This window comes from Rhinolophus sinicus, chromosome 16, assembly GCF_057876585.1.
Source record: "Rhinolophus sinicus isolate RSI-liver-muscle chromosome 16, RSI-T2T, whole genome shotgun sequence".
Lineage (NCBI taxonomy): Eukaryota > Metazoa > Chordata > Mammalia > Chiroptera > Rhinolophidae > Rhinolophus > Rhinolophus sinicus.
The window spans coordinates 124,129,043-124,148,225 of NC_142516.1; the positions used below are offsets into that span (position 1 = coordinate 124,129,043).

Sequence of the window (19,183 nt, forward strand, 5' to 3'; positions counted from 1 at the left end):
ATGTTGATATTATTTTTAAAAATTCTATCAATAAGAGTTGTGTATATGTGCTTTTATTAAAGGTCTACTTCAGAAAAGGAAAAGTGCTCCACGATGCTGGCTTTTTAGGTGATGCCTTACAACTATTTCTGCAGTGCTTAGCCCTTGATGAAGATTTTGCACCTGCAAAGCTAGCAGTAGAAAAGGTAAATCAGTGTACTGCCTATAATAATAGGACAAGGCAGGGCTAAAGCACAGTTCTTTAAAAGAAAATGCTAATTAGAAAGTTGGGATAAGAACATAAGGAGTCCGTGAGTCAAATTTAGTTGCAACTTGACAAGTGGTTTTCAGGTTCATATACTTAGTGTATTGAGTTCTTACTGAAATCAAAACATTTCATTCACAGATGTTTAAATGCATTATTATATTTAGATGTTCCCTAATATTCTGATCCGAACCAGACTAATTATCCTTAATTAAACATTGTTGTCATGATGTTCTTGCTCAGGAATTTTTATTGGCCTGCCTTTTACCTTTCATTTCAGGTCTAAACTTTGCTTACTTTTTATATTGCCAGTAATATTGCTCCATTCAACTTGTTTCGCCTTGTTTTTCTCAGTAGTCTATAGATCACTTTCCAAAATTTGTTCTGTGGTGTGTTAGTTGGTGTTAATTAAAAGAAAAAGGGGGAAAGGGTTCTCTGATCAAATGACTTCAGGAAACATTGGGTTAAACCAAGTTAAACAGGTTTCTTCAAAACCTGTCAGAGTTTTTGCTATGCTAACATGACAGTAACTCTCAGCTTTTGTCAAATGTTATTCAGAGTATGTGGAAAGACTAGAGTCTTTGAAAAATTGTTTGGGAAAAATCTACCCTAACACCATTTCAGTGCCCAGTCACGATTCTCGCCTCAGTATCCTGCCAACATGCCACATTGTATGTCGTGTTTAAGTCTTAGACTGTGGCTTTTTATCAGAATTATCTTTGGTGCTTAGTAAACAAAGATTCCTGGGCCCCACCACAGACCTTAGGAATTAGAATCTCTGGAACTGGGACATAGTTTAAGAACCTTGGGAGAGTCTTACGTACCCTGAAGTCTGAGAACTTTGAAATTTTTCTGAGATCCCAAATGCCTTACGAATCCAGCTAACACTGGTATGTCCTCTATGAGGTTTGTTGCATACACATTCTAGCCTACTGATCGAACAAAAAATTGTTTACTATTGTGTGTTTTCTGACTGTTCTATATTTGTTAGTGTTACTTCCCTGGGGAGATTGCAAACTTTTTAAGGGCTTATAATTTTGCATTTTCCATGCTATTGGATATCCTTATATTTCTGTACATATTTGTTTGTTGCTTAATAAGGTCATGTATATGCAGAACAACTGATGCTTTGAAAAATTTGTTTTTCCCCAATATGTTTTTTGTAAATGGTGGTATAATTTACGTATAACGAAATGCATGGATTTTGTAGTTCAGTTTTTTTGAGAATTTATAAACCTATGTAACAGCACCCCCATCAAGATATGGAATACTTTATCACCCTAGGCAGCTCCCTCGTCTCCTTGCCAGTAAATCCCCTATTACTATGCTCCCAGAGTCGACTATTATTCAGATTTTTATTACCACAGTGTAGTTTTGCCTATTCTAGAACTTCATATAAATGGAATCATGTAGCGTATACTCTTTGTGTCTGGCTTTTTTCCCTCAACATAGTATATTTTTGAGATACATCCAGTAATTAAAAATGTTTTATTGTTCACTAAGTAGTCCATTGTATAAACATATCACAATTTGTGGTATTTACAGTTAGTAGTGATTTTCAATTGGATTGTTTCCAGTTGCTGCTATGAACATTCTTGCACAAGTCATTTTGTGGACGTATATTTGTATATCTCATTGGTAAACACCTGGGAGTGGAGTTGCTGGGTTCTAGGGTAGGTGTGTGTTTAATACATTTTTTTTTAATCAGGGGAAATGTAAAAACATATACAGATTTTTAAATGTTCATTAAATGAGGTATTGCTCGAACACCTACCAGATATACACACTTTTGTTTACATTTTATTTATATATATATATGTATATATGTAATTATAGTTACATTATAATGGTTTATAAATAATTCTTATTTTTCTGTATGTGAGAGATAGCACAGTTGAGAAATCAAATATCCATATTTAGGCTTGAAGAAATGTTCTGCTGTGCACATAAATAAAGCTTATTTGACAATCAAAAATTGTTGAATCCCTCTCATTTTCTTCTAGCCAGTTTCTTCCCCTGTCTTGACCTGTCCTGTTTCTTTGAGAGTTTTAGAAGTATTCCTGATAGAAGCATCCGGAAAGTTTGATATTGCAGCTGCCTCCCAGGTTAATTCCCAGCTGTTACAGGGCAACTGCCATTTGGTGCTCCCGCCTAACAGCTGGACCTGGTGACTGCCAGAGCAGGTTCACAGTTCATTGAGAAGCTAAATTCATTGTAAATACATGGGATTCTAGAGTTTTGTCGTTAGAGGTCCAAATTCTTTAGTTCACATAAACATTCTAAGCCCAGCATTAAAATATACATTGGTGTGAGCCATGTTTTGACTGTATAGGACGCACTAATCTTCAAAGGTAAATATTTTCTACTTCTCTTAAGAACTCGTCTTTTGACAAGCCTTATATTAAAAAGTCAGCCTTTACTTTGGGTACCTTCTCAGGATACTAATGAACCACTCCTGTGCCTTCCTTTTGAATAATTTTTTTGAGGTGATTTGACCTTATTGAGACACACCTTGGTTTTGTAAGACTTTTAAATCTATTTGGCAGTTTCTCCCCGGCTCATTAAAAATAATGTCTGCTACAGATTTTCTAAAAATTCTTAAATATTAGGTAACTATATTAAGTTATCATTAACCAAATATTTTATATTTTCCATTTCTTGTATAATATTTCTCTTGCAGATTTTATTTGATTTACTATCACCTGAAAACTTAAAAGAAGGCCTGAAGGACTCTTCCTGGAGTTCATTACCATGTATTAAAAACAAACCTTTTGGTTTTCCTTTAGTAATGGAAGAGTCTCACTCTGCCAGTGAACTTAGCCCAGAGCAGGTAAGGGGTGAGAAAAGATTATCATGGGTTTAGTGTGTCAGTTTCTTTACAAGTTAATATCTTTACTTTCCTCATTTTAAGTAGAGTACTTAGAATCTGCGTAGGTACTTTTAACCTATTTAGCGTTGTCTTAATAGGATTTTTGTCTATAGCCTTTTATTTTACAAAAAACTTTCATGTAAAAATAGTTGTTCATTAATCACAATTTTAGGTCACCTGAATGTCAGAAAACTTTTATAGTCTCTTAGAAAATGGAAAACATTGTATTTATTTTAGTTCCTTCAGGGTAGGAACAACTATATTAGTATTACTGCTTAAACCTCATTATAATATAAATCAGCTTGATATTTAGGACTATATAAGTACTGGCAAAAATCATTTACTTGCCAGGGTTGTGGAATTAAAGTTGAGCTATTAAATGAACAGTAAAATGAATATTATAAAACATTGAAATTTCGGTTTGATTCTTGGCAAGAGCAGTAAAGGATAGTAAAGAAACAGTTATCCCTTGTTATTGTATTTTTATAGAACGAAGAAATACGAGAGGTCACGTCAGAGCCTATCAAGGGAAGCTTAAATCGTGCTCGGTCAGCACAGGCTATAAATTCAACAGAAATGCCTGCCAGAGAGGATTGTTTAAAAAGAGTGTCCTCAGAACCTTTACTCTCTGTTCAAGAAAATGGTGCTCTGCTGAAAAGAAAGTTGTCTCTTTTAGACCAGGACATAATTGTAAATGAAGATGGAAGAAATAAGCTTAAAAAGCAAGGAGGTAAAAATTTCAAAATACTCATATAAAACACATTTATTTATTGATTTAGAATGGCCTTTAAACTTTTTCCTAAAGATAACTCTTTGTTTAAATAGAAACTCGCAATGAAGTCTGTACATTTTCATTAACTTATGGTGACATACCAGAAGAATTGATAGATGTCTCAGATTTTGAGTGTTCTCTCTGCATGAGGTAAGTGTATAAAATTTTATAAAAGATAAATATTTTGTGTAAATGTAAATAAAATACAGGGTAGATAAAGCTACTCTACTCTGTAATAATAGGCAATGTAAAGTAACATAATACTGTACTAAATATCAAAAGATAAGAATTTTAGTCCTAGGTTGACCTTTCACACCTTGGACAAATAATGTGTGAATCTTGGTTTTCCTTACTTACAAAGTGAGGTATTTGCCTAGCCTCTCTCGCTGTGTCGTAAGAATCAAATGACTTCAGTATAAAAAGTACTTGGGAAATTGTGATGTACTATAAAAGCTATATGTATTATTATTTTTTTATTTTATTTTATTTCATATTATTATTAAAACTTAGATATATCCATGATTTTAGATTTGGGTAAGAATTCTAATTATGTATTATATGTATCTGATTCTATCTTGTTTGTATATTTTAACCATAAAATCCTGTTAAAGTACCATTGGATAAGGATTTCCATTATGTAGAATGCTTAGAATGCTAAAAGATGATAGTTTTGAAAGAACATTTTCCATTTACATAAACTGTGGTGGAGTCAAAGGAACAACGCATGAAGAGTCAGGAGACTTGGTGCTGGCCATGTGTGGCTGGTAGTAAGTAGCTGTATTTCTGAGCAAGTCTCCTAACTCTGAGCCTAGGCTTCTTCATTTATGAGGTGAGGGGATTAGACAAGACAATTTCTGAAGCACTTATACATCTCACAGTACTTCTAGGAAATTCAGAAGTGTCTCAGGAAATAATTGTAATGTAAGTAAAATGAGTTTTTCTGTATTGTTTATTACACTTGGTATTAAGCCTAATATTTCTTTAGGATTCAACTGTAATATTTATTGGATTATTCCTTTTAAATGAATTTTATATTGTAAGGCTTTTATAAGCTTATTAAGAAACCCAATTGTAAAGCGATGAGAAAGTAAGAATCTATACAAAAGCTAATTAATAATTATTAATGATATTTTTTACACTAGGGTTTTGAAATCTGGTATACATTTTATGTTTACTGCACATCTCAGTTTGGACGAGCCGCATTTCAAATGTTTAGAGCCACGTGTAGCAAGTGGCTGTTATATTAGTTAGTACAACTCTAGGTGCTTTGCAGGGTACCTCTGTTGATAGAAAACTTTTTTAAAAAACTTTTAAAAGTTTCAGGAGGTTGTAATTGCATTTATCACTGCCCCTTCCCACCAGACCCTCCTTCTTCCTTGTCTAAATAGATTAGTATTATAGTTCTATTATAGTTTGTTCAGTTTTTCCAATAGATAATTTAATGTGAAAACTAACATGTATTCTGGTTGATTTCAGGTTGTTTTTTGAGCCAGTAACAACCCCTTGTGGACATTCATTCTGTAAGAATTGTCTTGAGCGTTGTTTAGATCATACACCCTATTGTCCCCTTTGCAAAGAAAGCTTAAAAGAGGTAAACATTTATATATTTATCTGTTTGTCTTAAGTTTGGCCACATGGTTTGATTTCTGTTCAGCCATAGAAATAGTGATGCTGATGTTCAGAATGAATTAGATTATATATGCTGAGTGACCAAGAAGGATGACATTTCATTACCCGTATGTTAGCTTTAGAGAAATGTGAGATTGTAGAGCGTAGGGGAAAGCAGAGAGGTCCCCTGTACTTAATTTTTTTAATGGTCAAGTACATGGTAAGGAATAAGTTCAGTTTTAATGATGAGAATTTTAATAATGGGGAAACCCAACTGCCCTGCCTCCCATTCCCAGTAAAAGGCCAGATTTCAGGCCTAGTCCAGCCCTCTTAACATCAAAATGGTTCTGTCCAATGGAAATTTCTGCATTGGTAGCAATGATCTATTTCTGTGCTGTGTAACGTGGTAGCCACTGGCCACATGTCGCTATTAAGCACTTGAAATGTGGTTATTGTGGCTGAGGAACTGCATTTTTAATTTTGTTTAATTTTAATTAATTTACATTTAAGTAGGCACATGTGAGTAGTGGCTACCGCACTGCACAGCATAGCTCTAGAAAGGGATAGACTGGACAGTAGAGGGAAGCAGAGCTTTCCACAGCCCTTCTTGTAGAGTCAGTGATCCGCATTGTTAACATTGTTAGGAAACCAGCTAGATCCCTGGTGAGTGTCTTCTGTAACAGATGGGAGGACAACACCCCCTCAGTCCTGCATGGGGGACTATAGATCCCCTAAGGTGAGGCCAAACCCTTATAATTCTGAGTTCCAGTTGCAGTGACTGCATTGCTCAGGGAGAATGAGCCTGTCTCTGGTGGTGGACAGGATTGTGGACAGAAAAATAACTGTGTTCCAAATATGAATAAAAATTGATAAAACCATTTTGCTCTTGAATATACATAGCTATTTCTTATGTAGAAAACATAACTCTATATAGCTATTATAATGTTACATTTGATGTGAGTCTTACATAATAAGCTGATAATGTACAACACAAAACTGAATACAGAATATTCACAGTCAGGAAACAAGATAAACTTACTCTTAAAGAGTTTGTCAGTTACATTTTCAACTAAGGTACTCTGTTTTCAGGTGAAATATTCTTTTTTTTTTTTTTTTTTTAATTTATTGGGGTGACAATTGTTAGTAAAATTACATAGATTTCAGGTGTACAATTCTGTGTTACATCATCTATAAATCCCATTGTGTGTTTACCACACAGAGTCAGTTCTTCCATCACCATATATTTGATCCCCCTTACCCTCGTCTCCCACCCCCCACCCCCCTTACCCTCTGGTAACCACTAAACTATTGTCTGTGTCTATGAATTTTTGTTTCTCATTTGTTTGTCTTATTTTTTTGTTGTTTTTGGTTTATATACCGCATATCAGTGAAATCATATGGTTCTCTGCTTTTTCTGTCTGACTTATTTCGCTTAGCATCATACTCTCAAGATCCATCCATGTTGTCACAAATGTTCCTATATCATCTTTTCTTACCGCCGAATAGTATTCCATTGTGTATATATATACCACAACTTCTTTATCCATTCATCTATTGAAGGACATTTTGGTTGTTTCCATGTCTTGGCCACCATAAACAAAGCTGCAGTGAACATTGGAGCACACGTGTCTTTATGTATAAATGTTTTCAGATTTTTTGGGTAGATACCCAGGAGAGGGATTGCTGGGTCATATGGTAATTCTATTCGTAATTTTTTGAGGAACCTCCCCACTGCCTTCCATAACGGCTGTACCAGTCTGCATTCCCACCAACAGTGTATGAGGGTTCCTTTTTCTCCACAGCCTCTCCAACACTTGTTACTATTTGTCTTGTTGATGATAGCCATTCTAACGGGAGTGAGGTGATATCTCATTGTGGTTTTTATTTGCATTTCTCTGATGATTAGTGATGTTGAGCATTTTTTCGTATGTCTATTTGCCATTTGTATGTCCTCTTTGGAGAAATGTCTCTTCAGGTCCTCTAGGTGAAATATTCTAACTGCTGTGTTTGCAGTTTTTAGATACTCTAGTATATTATGCTTTTTTTTCAGATGAACAATTAAATACATTGCTTTAAATTTAGAGATATCTCATCTTAAAAAATGTCTGGAGATTGAAGGAGAATAAAATAAGCATATTATTTAAAAATATAACTAACGTACTGTTTAAAAATAACTATCCTGTGTCCCGACTTTGAAGATACCCTATATAATGTAAATTGTAAAATCTAAATATATATTTTTTTTAAAATAAAATTGATACACTCTACAATTTTACACTTTTCCTACTTGTCATTTTATTTTGCTTATTTTTTTGATTTGAATATATTTTAAAGATAACAGTATAGTAATCTAATGATTTAACATTTCCCTATTGGATTTGTACATTTCGTTCTCTTTTTTTTATATACCATGCTTTGCATCTTTGACTATTTCCTTATGGTAAATTCCTGGGAGGTAAATTAGTAGCTCAAAGTTCATATGTTTATAAGACTCTTAAAACCAGTTTCCTTAGGGTCAATTCCTGGGAGATAAATTACTAGCTCAAAGGTCATATGTTTATAAAATTCTTAAAACCACTTGCCAGATTGCCTAGGTCCCTAGAAATGCTATACAAATTTAAATTCCTATCAGTAATGTAAGAGAAGCTGTATTTCCCCAAATTTAATATAATGCATGAGTATTAAATTTTAAAACCGTTATTAATTTAATAGAAAATGGTAATAAAATTGCTTTTTATAATGTCTGTACTTTGATTACTATTATAACAAACTCGTCAGTTACCTGTGTCTGTATTACCCGCGCAGGAGTACCTCTCTCCAGTCTGTAGCCCAGTGGTTCTCAGAGTGATCAGCAGCATCTGTATCACCCAGGAATTTCTTAGAAATGTACATTCTCAGACCCCACTCCAGAGCCACTAAATAAGAAACACTGGGGTGGGGCTCAGCAATCTGTTTTTCAATCAGCCTTGATTCATACTAAAATTTGAAAACCACTACTATTCCCCATTTCCTAACCTCTCATGGTTCCTACTCTATTTTTCATTGGATAATGACAAACCCTTATTTAAGCTGGATCTACAGATTAAAGGATGCCTTCTCTTTGCCTTATCTTGTCATTGTCTCCCAAGAGTTTTTCCTCACTATTTGTATTAAATAAATTTGTGTTGGGCATTTTCTTTGTCTAAAATCCGGTGCAGACCCTCTGACCTGGTCCCTGCCCCTATGCAGTTTTTAGTTCAGTTACAAAGATAGGATGTATCCCTGTCCATGTAATACAGTGCAGGGTATGGTAACTGCCTTTTATGTGGTAAAGGCAGTAAAATACGGGGTTCTTGGGAGACAGAAAAGTAAAGAAAACTTTATGAAAAAGGTAAAATTGGAGCCAGATCTTAGAGGATAGATAGATAGGTTTTCATAGGAGTGAAAGGTGGCTTTTAGCAGTTGGAATAGAAAATGACACCAAAATGCATAAAGGTGGCAATTTTTCAGAGTATTAAGGGAATGGTACAAATGTAGCATTTTATATGGGAGGGGTCATACATGAAAAGCAACTTCTTCATAAGGATCTGAGTAATAGGGGGGTGACAGTGGAAGAAGCTGAAAGAAAAATTATTTGGACACCACCACTGAAATTGGGAACAACAAAAGGAATAGTTTTGCTTTTCTTAAATAAGGCAAGGGCATTATTTTCTTTATTCCTTTATTTTTGTTTCTCAGTTAAAACGCTAGTTTCAGGTACCCATGAGCTGTCTGATGGAAATTGGCCTGTGGTGTGGGAAATGGCGGGTGCAGGGCTGACAGCTGCTAATAAAGGATCTGTGACCATAGCAAGACACAGGTCATATAGAGTGCTTGGTTCAAGCTGCAACCATGTCATTATGTTCTTGAACAAAGCTTCAGACAGGTTTACCTGTTTAGTATCATCCATTGTAAGTTTCCCGCTCACTAATTCAATTAATTCAGAATTGACTGTAAATATGTAATAAGGGCTTTACTATATCAATTAAAACTGTTTTGTCTGTTTTGTACTTGAGGAAAAAATATTAGAATGTAAAATAATATTGTCTTCTAGTATCTAGCAGATAGGAGGTACTGTGTCACACAGCTGTTGGAAGAATTAATAGTGAAGTATCTGCCTGATGAGCTGTCTGAGAGAAAAAAAATATATGATGAAGAAACTGCTGAACTCTCACAGTAAGTGTCTTCTCATAAAAATTAGTACAATCAAATTACAAACTACTACCCTTTCAAATAGTAAGGAGAAACCTCACAGCAAGCTGGATCCTGTCTTTAGTTCAACCCAGTCTAGTCAAAGGTGTATTTTTAAAACAAATGTCAGTGAGCTTCCCTTGTCCTCAACAGACAAAATTTTTTAAAAGTTAATTTGGCAACTTCCAGGCATCCTGTTGGGAATTACTGACTCAGCTCTTTGCACTGAACTTAATATTTTAGGTAGGCGAAGGGTTTCTTACAGTGACTTAAGGCAGTGGAATGGGGAATGGAGAGGTGGAGCTGGTGGGAACAGCAACCTTCAGCTGTCAAGGCAGGACAGGAGAAAGGTAGCGGATAAGTGGCCTAGATTGGCAGGGGGATCCAATTAGAAGTTTGGAAGGTGGGACCTTGAGACCTGATACTAAAATTCGAAGGCGAGGAGGCATGACTTAGGGGCCAAATTTTCAGTTTAAAAGTAGAGGAACTAGTACTTGTATATTAAACATTTTTATTAAACATTACTTTTATATAAGTAATTTATGGTTCTTTTGAAGATGAACTAGAAAACATAAATGAGCAAAGGGGAAAAAAGCCATAATCTGTAACCCAAAGGGAATCTCCTTTGGCATTTGGGCATAAAATCCTTGCAGATTTTAATATATATAAAAACACATTTTAAACTCAGATGGGATAATTTTATTCATATTATTGTATAACCTTTTCTCATTCATATAGACATTTAAATGTAGTATCCCATTTTATGGTTATGTCATAATTTATTAGTCCTCTCTTTTTGCTTCTAAGTTTTGGCTGCTATACACAGTGCTACATTGAACATTCTTATAGTACTTGGGTGGAAAAAAGGTAGTTGGTTCAAAGGATACGAACATTTAAAAAAGTTTTTGATGTATATAGCCAAATTCTCTCCCTTGTGGTTGTATTGTTTCAAACTATCCCCTGCGCTGTCAGTTTTCCCCATACCCTTGCCAAAGCTGGGCATTGCCTATATCTGTATCTTTCTTATTTTCTGCCAATCTGGCAATGAAAAACATATCATTTTAATTATCTGGAAAAAGTGTTATTGAGTTATCTGTTTTTGATAGTGAGTTTGGAAATACTACTTGTTTTTTAAACTTACTGGGAATATTGGGGAACAGTGTGTTTCTCCAGGGCCCATCAGCTCCAAGTCGTTGTCCTTCAATCTAGTTGTGGAGGGCGCGGCTCAGCTCCAAGTCCAGTCGCCATTTTCAATCTTGAGTTGCAGGGGGCGCAGCCCACCATTCCATGCGGGAATTGATCCGGCAACCTTGTTGAGAGCTTGCGCTCTTACCAACTGAGCTATCCGGCTGCCCTGAAAATATTTTTAATGCCTAAGAAATTTTAATGATTCGCTTTTTGTCTTTTGTGGGAGCACATTTTTTCTTATTGTTTTCTCTTTTTCCCCCCCTTTCTTCCACCTCCCCCCTCCACTCCTGTTCAAGCTGTTGTTTCTCAGTCTAGTTGTGTAGGACACAGCTCCCTGGCCCATGCTGGTGTTATGAGCCTTGCGCTAGCCCCGGCTGAGGCAGTTGGTCGCCCGGTCATCATTGGTGGGCCGCTCACAGTGCTAACAGCAGCTCTCACCAACCTCCGGCTGCTCACAGCCGCCCAGCTCTGAGCTGTTGTTCACAGTCTTAGCTATAGAGGGCGCAACTCACTGGCCATGTAGGAATCGAACCAGTGACCTCGGTGTTAGGAGCTCAGCGCTCCAACCACCTGAGCCACTGGGCCGGCTCCTTATTGTTTTCTCATAATCACTTGCTTTTTCATTCATAAAGATACTTAGCTCTATAGGGTAACCTGGTATCTTAAATTTAAATTGAGTGGTATAAATAAAGGGATCACAAACAGATTTTTAGTGTTAATATTATATCAGTGCAAGCTTAATGAAAGGGATACTGACTATCGTTCTTGTCAAGAGTAAAAATCACCGTATTTAGAGCTCATTTCTTTTTGTTTCATAGTAATTTACTACATTTGCAGGCTTTAGTCATTTTGGTTGTGTGTTCTAATATATAATAATGAAAGTTTTCTCTTCTTCAGCTTGACCAAGAATGTTCCAATATTTGTTTGCACTATGGCCTATCCCACTGTGCCTTGCCCTCTGCATGTATTTGAGCCAAGATACAGACTGATGATTCGAAGAAGTATACAAACTGGAACTAAACAGTTTGGGATGTGTGTCAGTGACACACAAAATAGGTATGCTTTCTGTGTACTTCAGTAATTCATGTTTTTATTTATATTGGAACTTTCTTTGCATATTGTTGAGAACTTGCATGTTTGTTACTTGAACTTTGATATTAATTAGAGTTTTTCTTCTAGTTTTGCAGATTATGGTTGTATGTTGCAAATTAGAAATGTACATTTCTTACCTGATGGAAGGTCTGTGGTTGATACAGTTGGAGGAAAGCGGTTTAGGGTTTTAAAAAGAGGAATGAAAGATGGATATTGCACTGCAGACATTGAATATCTGGAAGATGTTAAGGTATTACAAACTATTCTTTTCCATCACACTTTGGTGTACTCGGTCCTAGGTGCTGCATAGGCATCAAGGCTGATATTTTCCAGGCCCATGAAACAGTTCTTCCTAGTAGAGACCCTCATCTGTACTTATGCAGCTTAGCTCCAAATTACTTTTTCTTACCTTGTTCTTCATCGTTGTGAATTCCAAGAGAACTTGGGAGACCAGAACTTAGATCCTCTTCTTTTCTCCAGGCTCAACACCCAGCACAGTACCTAGAATATTTGTGTGCATCTGCACGGGAGGTGCTTGACTGTAGCAGTGGATTGAATTGTAACCATTTTTAAGTGTATAATTCAGTGTCATTAAGTGCATTCATGTTGTGCAAAAAGCAGATGCCTTTTAAACTATCGTTTTGTGTTTCATTTCAAATCTTTCAAAAATGAAAAGTACGTTCTTTTGTCTCCTGTGTGCTATAGACTTAACCTTTTATATTTCAGAATGTTTTTAGAGTCCCTTTGTTGTTTTCATACTGAGTCATCCTCGACGTGTGAAAGGCTGAGTCAGGCCTGGTATTTGTTCAGATGCCTGAATGTATATGGAATAGAGCACTCCCTCGCAGGTAGTGAGTGGGATAGAAGAGTGTGTTAAAGAAGGCAATATGAAGTGATGAGTTAATGTTCCATCTTCCCACCGGCCTTTGATCAGATTGCTCCTGTGGATCTCAGGCTGGAAGGCTTAAGCATTTAATTTTATGTTTGCAGTTTCATTATCCAGTAGTCAGAAGGGTGTACAGAGGCGATGGAGGTAGCCACAGCCTTGGACCTTTATAGCAGAGGTTCATCATTGCATAATTTTTCTCCCTGTCTTTTGATATACTGACTTTATAAGCTAAGTTATTTATTGCATTTTTGTTTTTGATTTTGTTTTTTGACCCAGTTTCCTGGGAAAAGATATAATTATGCTTGTCTTCCGTCCTATTATGCTTTTCTGCCATGTCATCTGCACCTTAAACCCCCTCCCCCAGTCTTTCCTGTTATTATAGCACCTGTATTCTTCTGGGTTTTTGTTCCTCTGCTTTCAGAGCCAATGATCCATAAAGACAAAAGGAATTCCAAATTCATGTATACCTTTGTCCGAGAACTCACTCTCAGTCTTCCCCGTCCAAATGGGGAGCTGTTAGTAGGTTTTGGCAATATCGCGTTGCTAACTCAGCAAGGATAGGTGGAGGTCAGGCCTTGCTGTCTTTCTTGAGTCTGGCCCATTGGCATTATGTGAGGCAGAAATATATGATATATTAATATGCTGCATAACAATAATATTCTCTGATCCAGCACTGAAATAGGTATTCCCTATTTTTTTTTTTTTTTTCATTTTTATAGGGTCAGTGATACTAAAAAAAGAAGATTAGACACAGAAATCTTACTAACTGTTGTTATTTCTAGGTTGAAAATGAAGATGAGATAGAGAATCTCAGACAGCTTCATGATTTGGTATACTCTCAAGCATGCAGCTGGTTTCAAAATTTAAGAGATAGATTTCGAAGCCAAATTCTTCAGCATTTTGGATCAATGCCCGGGAGGGAGGAAAACCTTCAGGTATGATGGCTTTGATATTGTTTCCGAAAGTCTCACTTTTTTTCGTCAACCTAAATTAGTAGATTTTAAGTTTTATTCTTTTTGTTGTCCTTCTTGCACGTTTCCTTTTTGTCTTCCGTCTTTAGAATCATAACCATATTCTCTAGTGCAGTGCTATCTGCTACATTTTATACAGGAGGCCGATGGAAATAAGTGTCTGCTGAGGTTCCTATAGGAGTGAGTGCAGGGAGGAGAAAGCCCTTAAATGGAGGATTTTCCAGAGAGGGATAAGGAATCAAAAATGGGACATGGTACCATCTAGTAAATTGTGACTATGAGACATCTGTGCTTTCGAACCAGGCAGCTGTTGCTGTTATTCTTTGACAGTTGAGAAGTAGCATTTTCTACACTTTGAAAAAAAATATTTTCTTACGTCTCCTTTTATTCCCAACTTTCATCCTGCCACTTCAATTCATTTTTGTCTCTTCATGTTTAGTACTCCACTCCTCATGAAGCTGTTGTTCTTATGGTCTTGCTCAGGTACTTAGGGTTGACATTTAAGCTTAATCTAATCAACGCATAGCAGGCACTTTCTGTGTAAGCAGATCTGTGCAGTAGACACTGTAAGCAGCATAAAAGAAGGGTCACTTCTGGAGAATCTGATTTTAGACTCATCAAAGCACTAGCTTTTAGGATCAGCATTTTTTCATTGAATTCAATTCAAGTGTTTGTGGTCAGAAGGTAATAGATTTCATAAAGGAATGGCTATAAATAAATATATGAAGACAGAGAGATAATAGGTTTCACAGTGATGCACATTGCCTCTCATTCCAGTTTTCAAAGGTTGGTCTAAGTCTGTCTGAATCCTTCACCCGAACTTGCAATTTCAATATCAGACCATCTCCAAATTGAGAACTCATTCTGTATCTAGGATGTTAGTTGCCACATAATAACAACTAATATGTTATTATGTTTGATCCTGGCTGCCTGAGCCTGATTCAACTAGATAGAAATAGCTTTTGATAAGGACAAAATTGAATAAGGAAATTTTAAATGTGAACAAACCAACTTGTGGAACAATTCAACATTACTTTCCCGTCACCTTCAACTTCACTTTTTATTATCCTATCCTCTACCACTGTTTTCTGTTAGTCATGTGTATAAGTCAGGATTCAGTCAGGAAAATAGAAGCGGCCACTCTATATATTCCAGGGACTAATGGTTTATTGTAGGATGTAGAGTAGACACAGCATTGGGAGAGCTGAGGAGTGAAGATCAGGGACGTCATCAGTAGAGGTCAGGGAACCTGCCACCACCAGGCTCGGCCTGCCGACGATGCCTGGTGCTGCTCAGGGCCGTACAGGCAAGCTGCTGTCGTTCCTGGGACTCCCAGGGAAGTCTCCACCAGAATCTCATCTGCTGTGGTGGAGCAGGTGGTCTGCAAGAGTTCTTTGGAATGCTTCTGCAAATCTTACCAGCTGCCACCCTTGGCAACAGTCTCCAGAGAACAACAACTTCCTTTCTTCCAACTTCCACATCTCACAGGAGTGCCTCTCCTTGGCCAAGTCTCACCTGGAACCGAATGGGGAAGTGGGGGATTCCCGGAAATGTAATTTCTGATGTCTCTGAAATGCAGAAGGAGGTGGTCGTGATGCTGAGTTGGGAACAGACAGTACACAAATACAGAAATCTACTTTGATTCTAAGAGGAGCATGTTGAGATCACACTGATGTCACAACTCCTTTTGTCCTGAAACCTCATGTTTCAGGTTCAGTAAAAAGCAATTCAATGTGTAGTAAAAGTGGCTTAAAAGTTCTTTTATATGAATTCTAGTTCTTTCAATAGCCTGTAGTCAGCCCTTGGCACATCAGAGGAGCTTTTTTGCTGGAGATAGGTTTATGTTTCAAATGAAACTAGAAGCTGAGACCTTTTTCTGTCTTTCCTAGGATTCAACAATTCTTTGAAGAAATTTTGAAATATCCATTAACTTTTCTTAATGTTTTAAATACCTATTTTAAGAAAGCACTTCTCAGCTCGGGACAATTTTGCCCCTGTAATGGGACATTTGGCAGTATCTGGAGACATTTTTAACTATGACAACCGGGGAGGTACTACTGGCGTCTAGTAGAGTTCAGAGGTGCTGCTAAACATGCTACAACGTACAGGACAGTTCTCATAACAAAGAACCATCTGGCTCCAAATGCGAGTCGCCTGAGCTTGAGAAACCCTGCTGTAAGGCAGTGCAATGCAGAGGAAAGAGGGTTGGCTGTGGAGTCAGGTCTGGATTTGAATCTTGGCTCTGCCACACGTGAGCTGAGAGACCTTGGACAGTTTGTATTACATTTCTGAGCTTCGGTTTTCCCATTTTTTATGGGCATAGTGATAACCTTCCTTACATGATTGTTTAAAGAATTTGAAATGGGACCTGATGTGGGAAAGTACTCGATAAAGGCTTCCTTATTGTTGGTTTGTTAACTGTTGTGATTACATAAATGTTTGTTTTACTATAAAATGTTGATTATTTTTAGGTGACTCCCAATGGACCTGCCTGGTGTTGGTGGCTTCTTGCAGTTCTTCCTGTAGATCCCCGCTATCAGCTGTCGGTTTTGTCAATGAAGTCTTTCAAAGAACGGTTGACAAAGATACAACATATATTGACCTATTTTTCTAGAGACCAATCTAAGTAACTAACTGCTTGGATATTCCTTTAAAGTTACCCTAATCTGGCTATGTTGATGGCCAGGTTGTCCGCTGCCTTTCACATCCAGTGCTGGTTTGAGAAATGTAATGAAACTGTTCTGTTTTGGGTTTTTTTTTTCCCCTTCAACCTCCGGAATCATGTGGTTCTGCAAATGAATACCTTCAACTAGGAGTTAGACCACTAAGAACTTGCACAGAAAAACACACAGCAGTTGTGTGTTGAACCTCTACATTGTGATGAATTTGCACTATGTACCATATTCTACAGTGAAATGAGAACTCCATGTGTGTATGTGGAATGCGTGTGTGTGTGGGTGTGGGTGGTATGTGCACATTTTCTCTGGCTTTAACATTTTAAAAAGAAAAAAAGCCATAGAGAGCAGAACTTGCCTAAGGTCATTTATTGCCCAAGTTTACAACAGTAGGGTTACAAGTGTTTGCAAATTGAATTCGCCTCAGATTTCTCTGTCCTAATGCTTATATTTGCACAAGTAGGTAAACTATGGTATTGAGTGTCACTCTTTGTTGGAAATCCTGCTCTTGCTGAACTGTCTTGACCATTGACTATGACACAGTTTCTTATTTATGTAAATACTTGCATCCCAATGGCCGACAGGCAATGGATGCAGAACCTAGAGCCAGTTTTCAGGAACAATTGCAAACCTGACATGGTACTGTGCGTCTATTCATAAAACACTTAAAACTGTGAAAATATGGTTTACATTTAATTGTACATAAAGGTAAATGGAAAACTCAATTCAGTACCAGTTTAGTTTGTACATTTTAGGGGGCTTTTCATGTTAACTGTCTGTCTATGTAATTTATAGTTTGACATGATGTGTTTGTTTTTAAAAATTGCATACTATAAACCCATTAAGGATCTGAGGAAAGAGAAGCTTAATGTAGAACTAAGCTTTTAAAGTATGTTTTATTTTTTAATTCTGGTCTTGGTGCAATTGTTAGTTATGCCTTATTCATATCACAATTAGATCGCCATGCTGTGACATGGTTTATATTCATGCTGCCCTAGATACCTTTTGTAATTATTTGTTGCAGACTTGTGACTGTCCCTATTAACTTTCTTTATGTAATTTGTAAAAGTTTCTTAAAATTTTTGCTTTTGCTTATTTAATTTTGAATAAAAGCTAAATTCGTAATAATTTGTTTTCTTAAATTTTAGGTTAATGTAAAAAAATTAGTGGACGTATCAAACTGTATATAGTAAAATAACAAATGAGTTTTGCTTATTGTTTTGAGCCGTGAGACATAAATTATAGCTTTCAAAACACTTTTTTGGTCAATTTTTGACCAAACAATGTAGTATTTTTGACCAAACAAACAATGTAGTGTCTTAAGGAGGCTTGCGGCCCTGGAACCATCCTCTAAAGCATTATTTTTCAACCTTTTAAAAAACCATGTTCCTTTAGGATAAAGATAAAAATCTTACATACATGTTACCCCCATTTGTACTCCTTTTGGTAACGTACTTGACCATTTCAGTCCCCCGTTTCCCAGCTAGGATTTTCCCAATATAACTAAATCACCGTTTAATGTTGAATGTTTTTATAAAAATATATCCAGAAATGACTGCCTAGAAGACCACTCTTTGCCCCTTCAATTATGCTAATTGAGAATCTGTTCATTAGTTCTGCAGAAAACATTGTCTGAAGTAGGCCATTCCCTAAAAGTACCTTATCAATAGTTTCTAAAGAGTCAGATTAAACTTTCTTATAATAAAAAACTACTAAATGCCTGTTAAATAGCCAAAATAGCTAGTTGCCGCTTTTATACACCTGTTTGGACAAGTCCAGTTCTTCTTGTTCTCTGCGGTCCAACTTGGATGCCTTCACTCAGATGGAACTCAGAACTCCCACAGCACTTTCCTCGCACTTTGCTTATGGCACTCTCAGGAGATAACTGACTTTAAATACGGAAACCTCTCCTGAGTATTATGACCGGTGTCTAACAGTTTAAACAGACTTAAGCTCCAAGCATAGGCTGACCGCAACAGGATTGAAATGAATGCCGGTTAAGAAGGGAAATTGGATAAAGATGCAGAGGAGAGCATAGCTTTTCAGAAATGGAAGACTATAGGGAAACCTGAAACTGGGAGAGGGTCTTGGAATGCTCCAGCGGGTTCCTTAGGGAGGCTCCTCTGGACATGGCTGGGTCATTTGGTCCTCTCCTTCACTTGGGCTGGGCAGCGGGCGGCAGGAACAGTTGTCCGGCCAAAGCACATGTGGGCATTGGGCCAAGGAAGACCCCTGAAATCTTAACTAACTACAGATCCCCAATGGGATGGAGAGCCCTTGTGCACAGAGAGCAAGCTACTGACCTGCTCGCATGGCAGTTTGTTCCAGTATAATCCCACCATCAACAAGGCTGACCGAATGAGCAATCTCGAATGAACAGGGATCCCAAATGAGAAAGATGAGAAAACAATCAAATCCTAGAAATTTGAGGAAAGACATTCTAACCAAGACAACAAACTCAATATCCTTAGGTTTGAGGATGTGTAATTCCAAACAAGATCTGGGAATCTAAAAAATTTCTTCAAACAGCCCCTGACGCTAGAAGCATTCAATAAAATCTGTTGAATCAATGAGTGAATGATAAAACTAAAGCAGATGAGCTACACAGGAGAATGAATGAATGAAGTGGAGGGTTGAGTGGGGGTGCTGTCCAGAACGTAGCACAG

General features: G+C 37.0%; 1 protein-coding gene across 1 annotated transcript in view; it reads left to right on the forward strand.

Moving 5' to 3' along the window:
- LONRF1 (LON peptidase N-terminal domain and ring finger 1) overlaps window positions 1–17,645 on the forward strand; it is a 29,283-nt gene extending 11,638 nt beyond the window's left edge. The window contains exons 3-12 of the mRNA XM_019750539.3: window positions 63–185; window positions 2,925–3,074; window positions 3,603–3,843; window positions 3,939–4,035; window positions 5,362–5,476; window positions 9,566–9,687; window positions 11,788–11,946; window positions 12,070–12,232; window positions 13,654–13,806; window positions 16,314–17,645. Of these exons, the coding sequence (XP_019606098.1) occupies window positions 63–185; window positions 2,925–3,074; window positions 3,603–3,843; window positions 3,939–4,035; window positions 5,362–5,476; window positions 9,566–9,687; window positions 11,788–11,946; window positions 12,070–12,232; window positions 13,654–13,806; window positions 16,314–16,472 (1,482 nt within the window). The 3' untranslated portion in view covers window positions 16,473–17,645. The remainder of the gene's footprint in view (window positions 1–62; window positions 186–2,924; window positions 3,075–3,602; window positions 3,844–3,938; window positions 4,036–5,361; window positions 5,477–9,565; window positions 9,688–11,787; window positions 11,947–12,069; window positions 12,233–13,653; window positions 13,807–16,313) is intronic.
- Window positions 17,646–19,183: the final 1,538 nt, after the last annotated feature.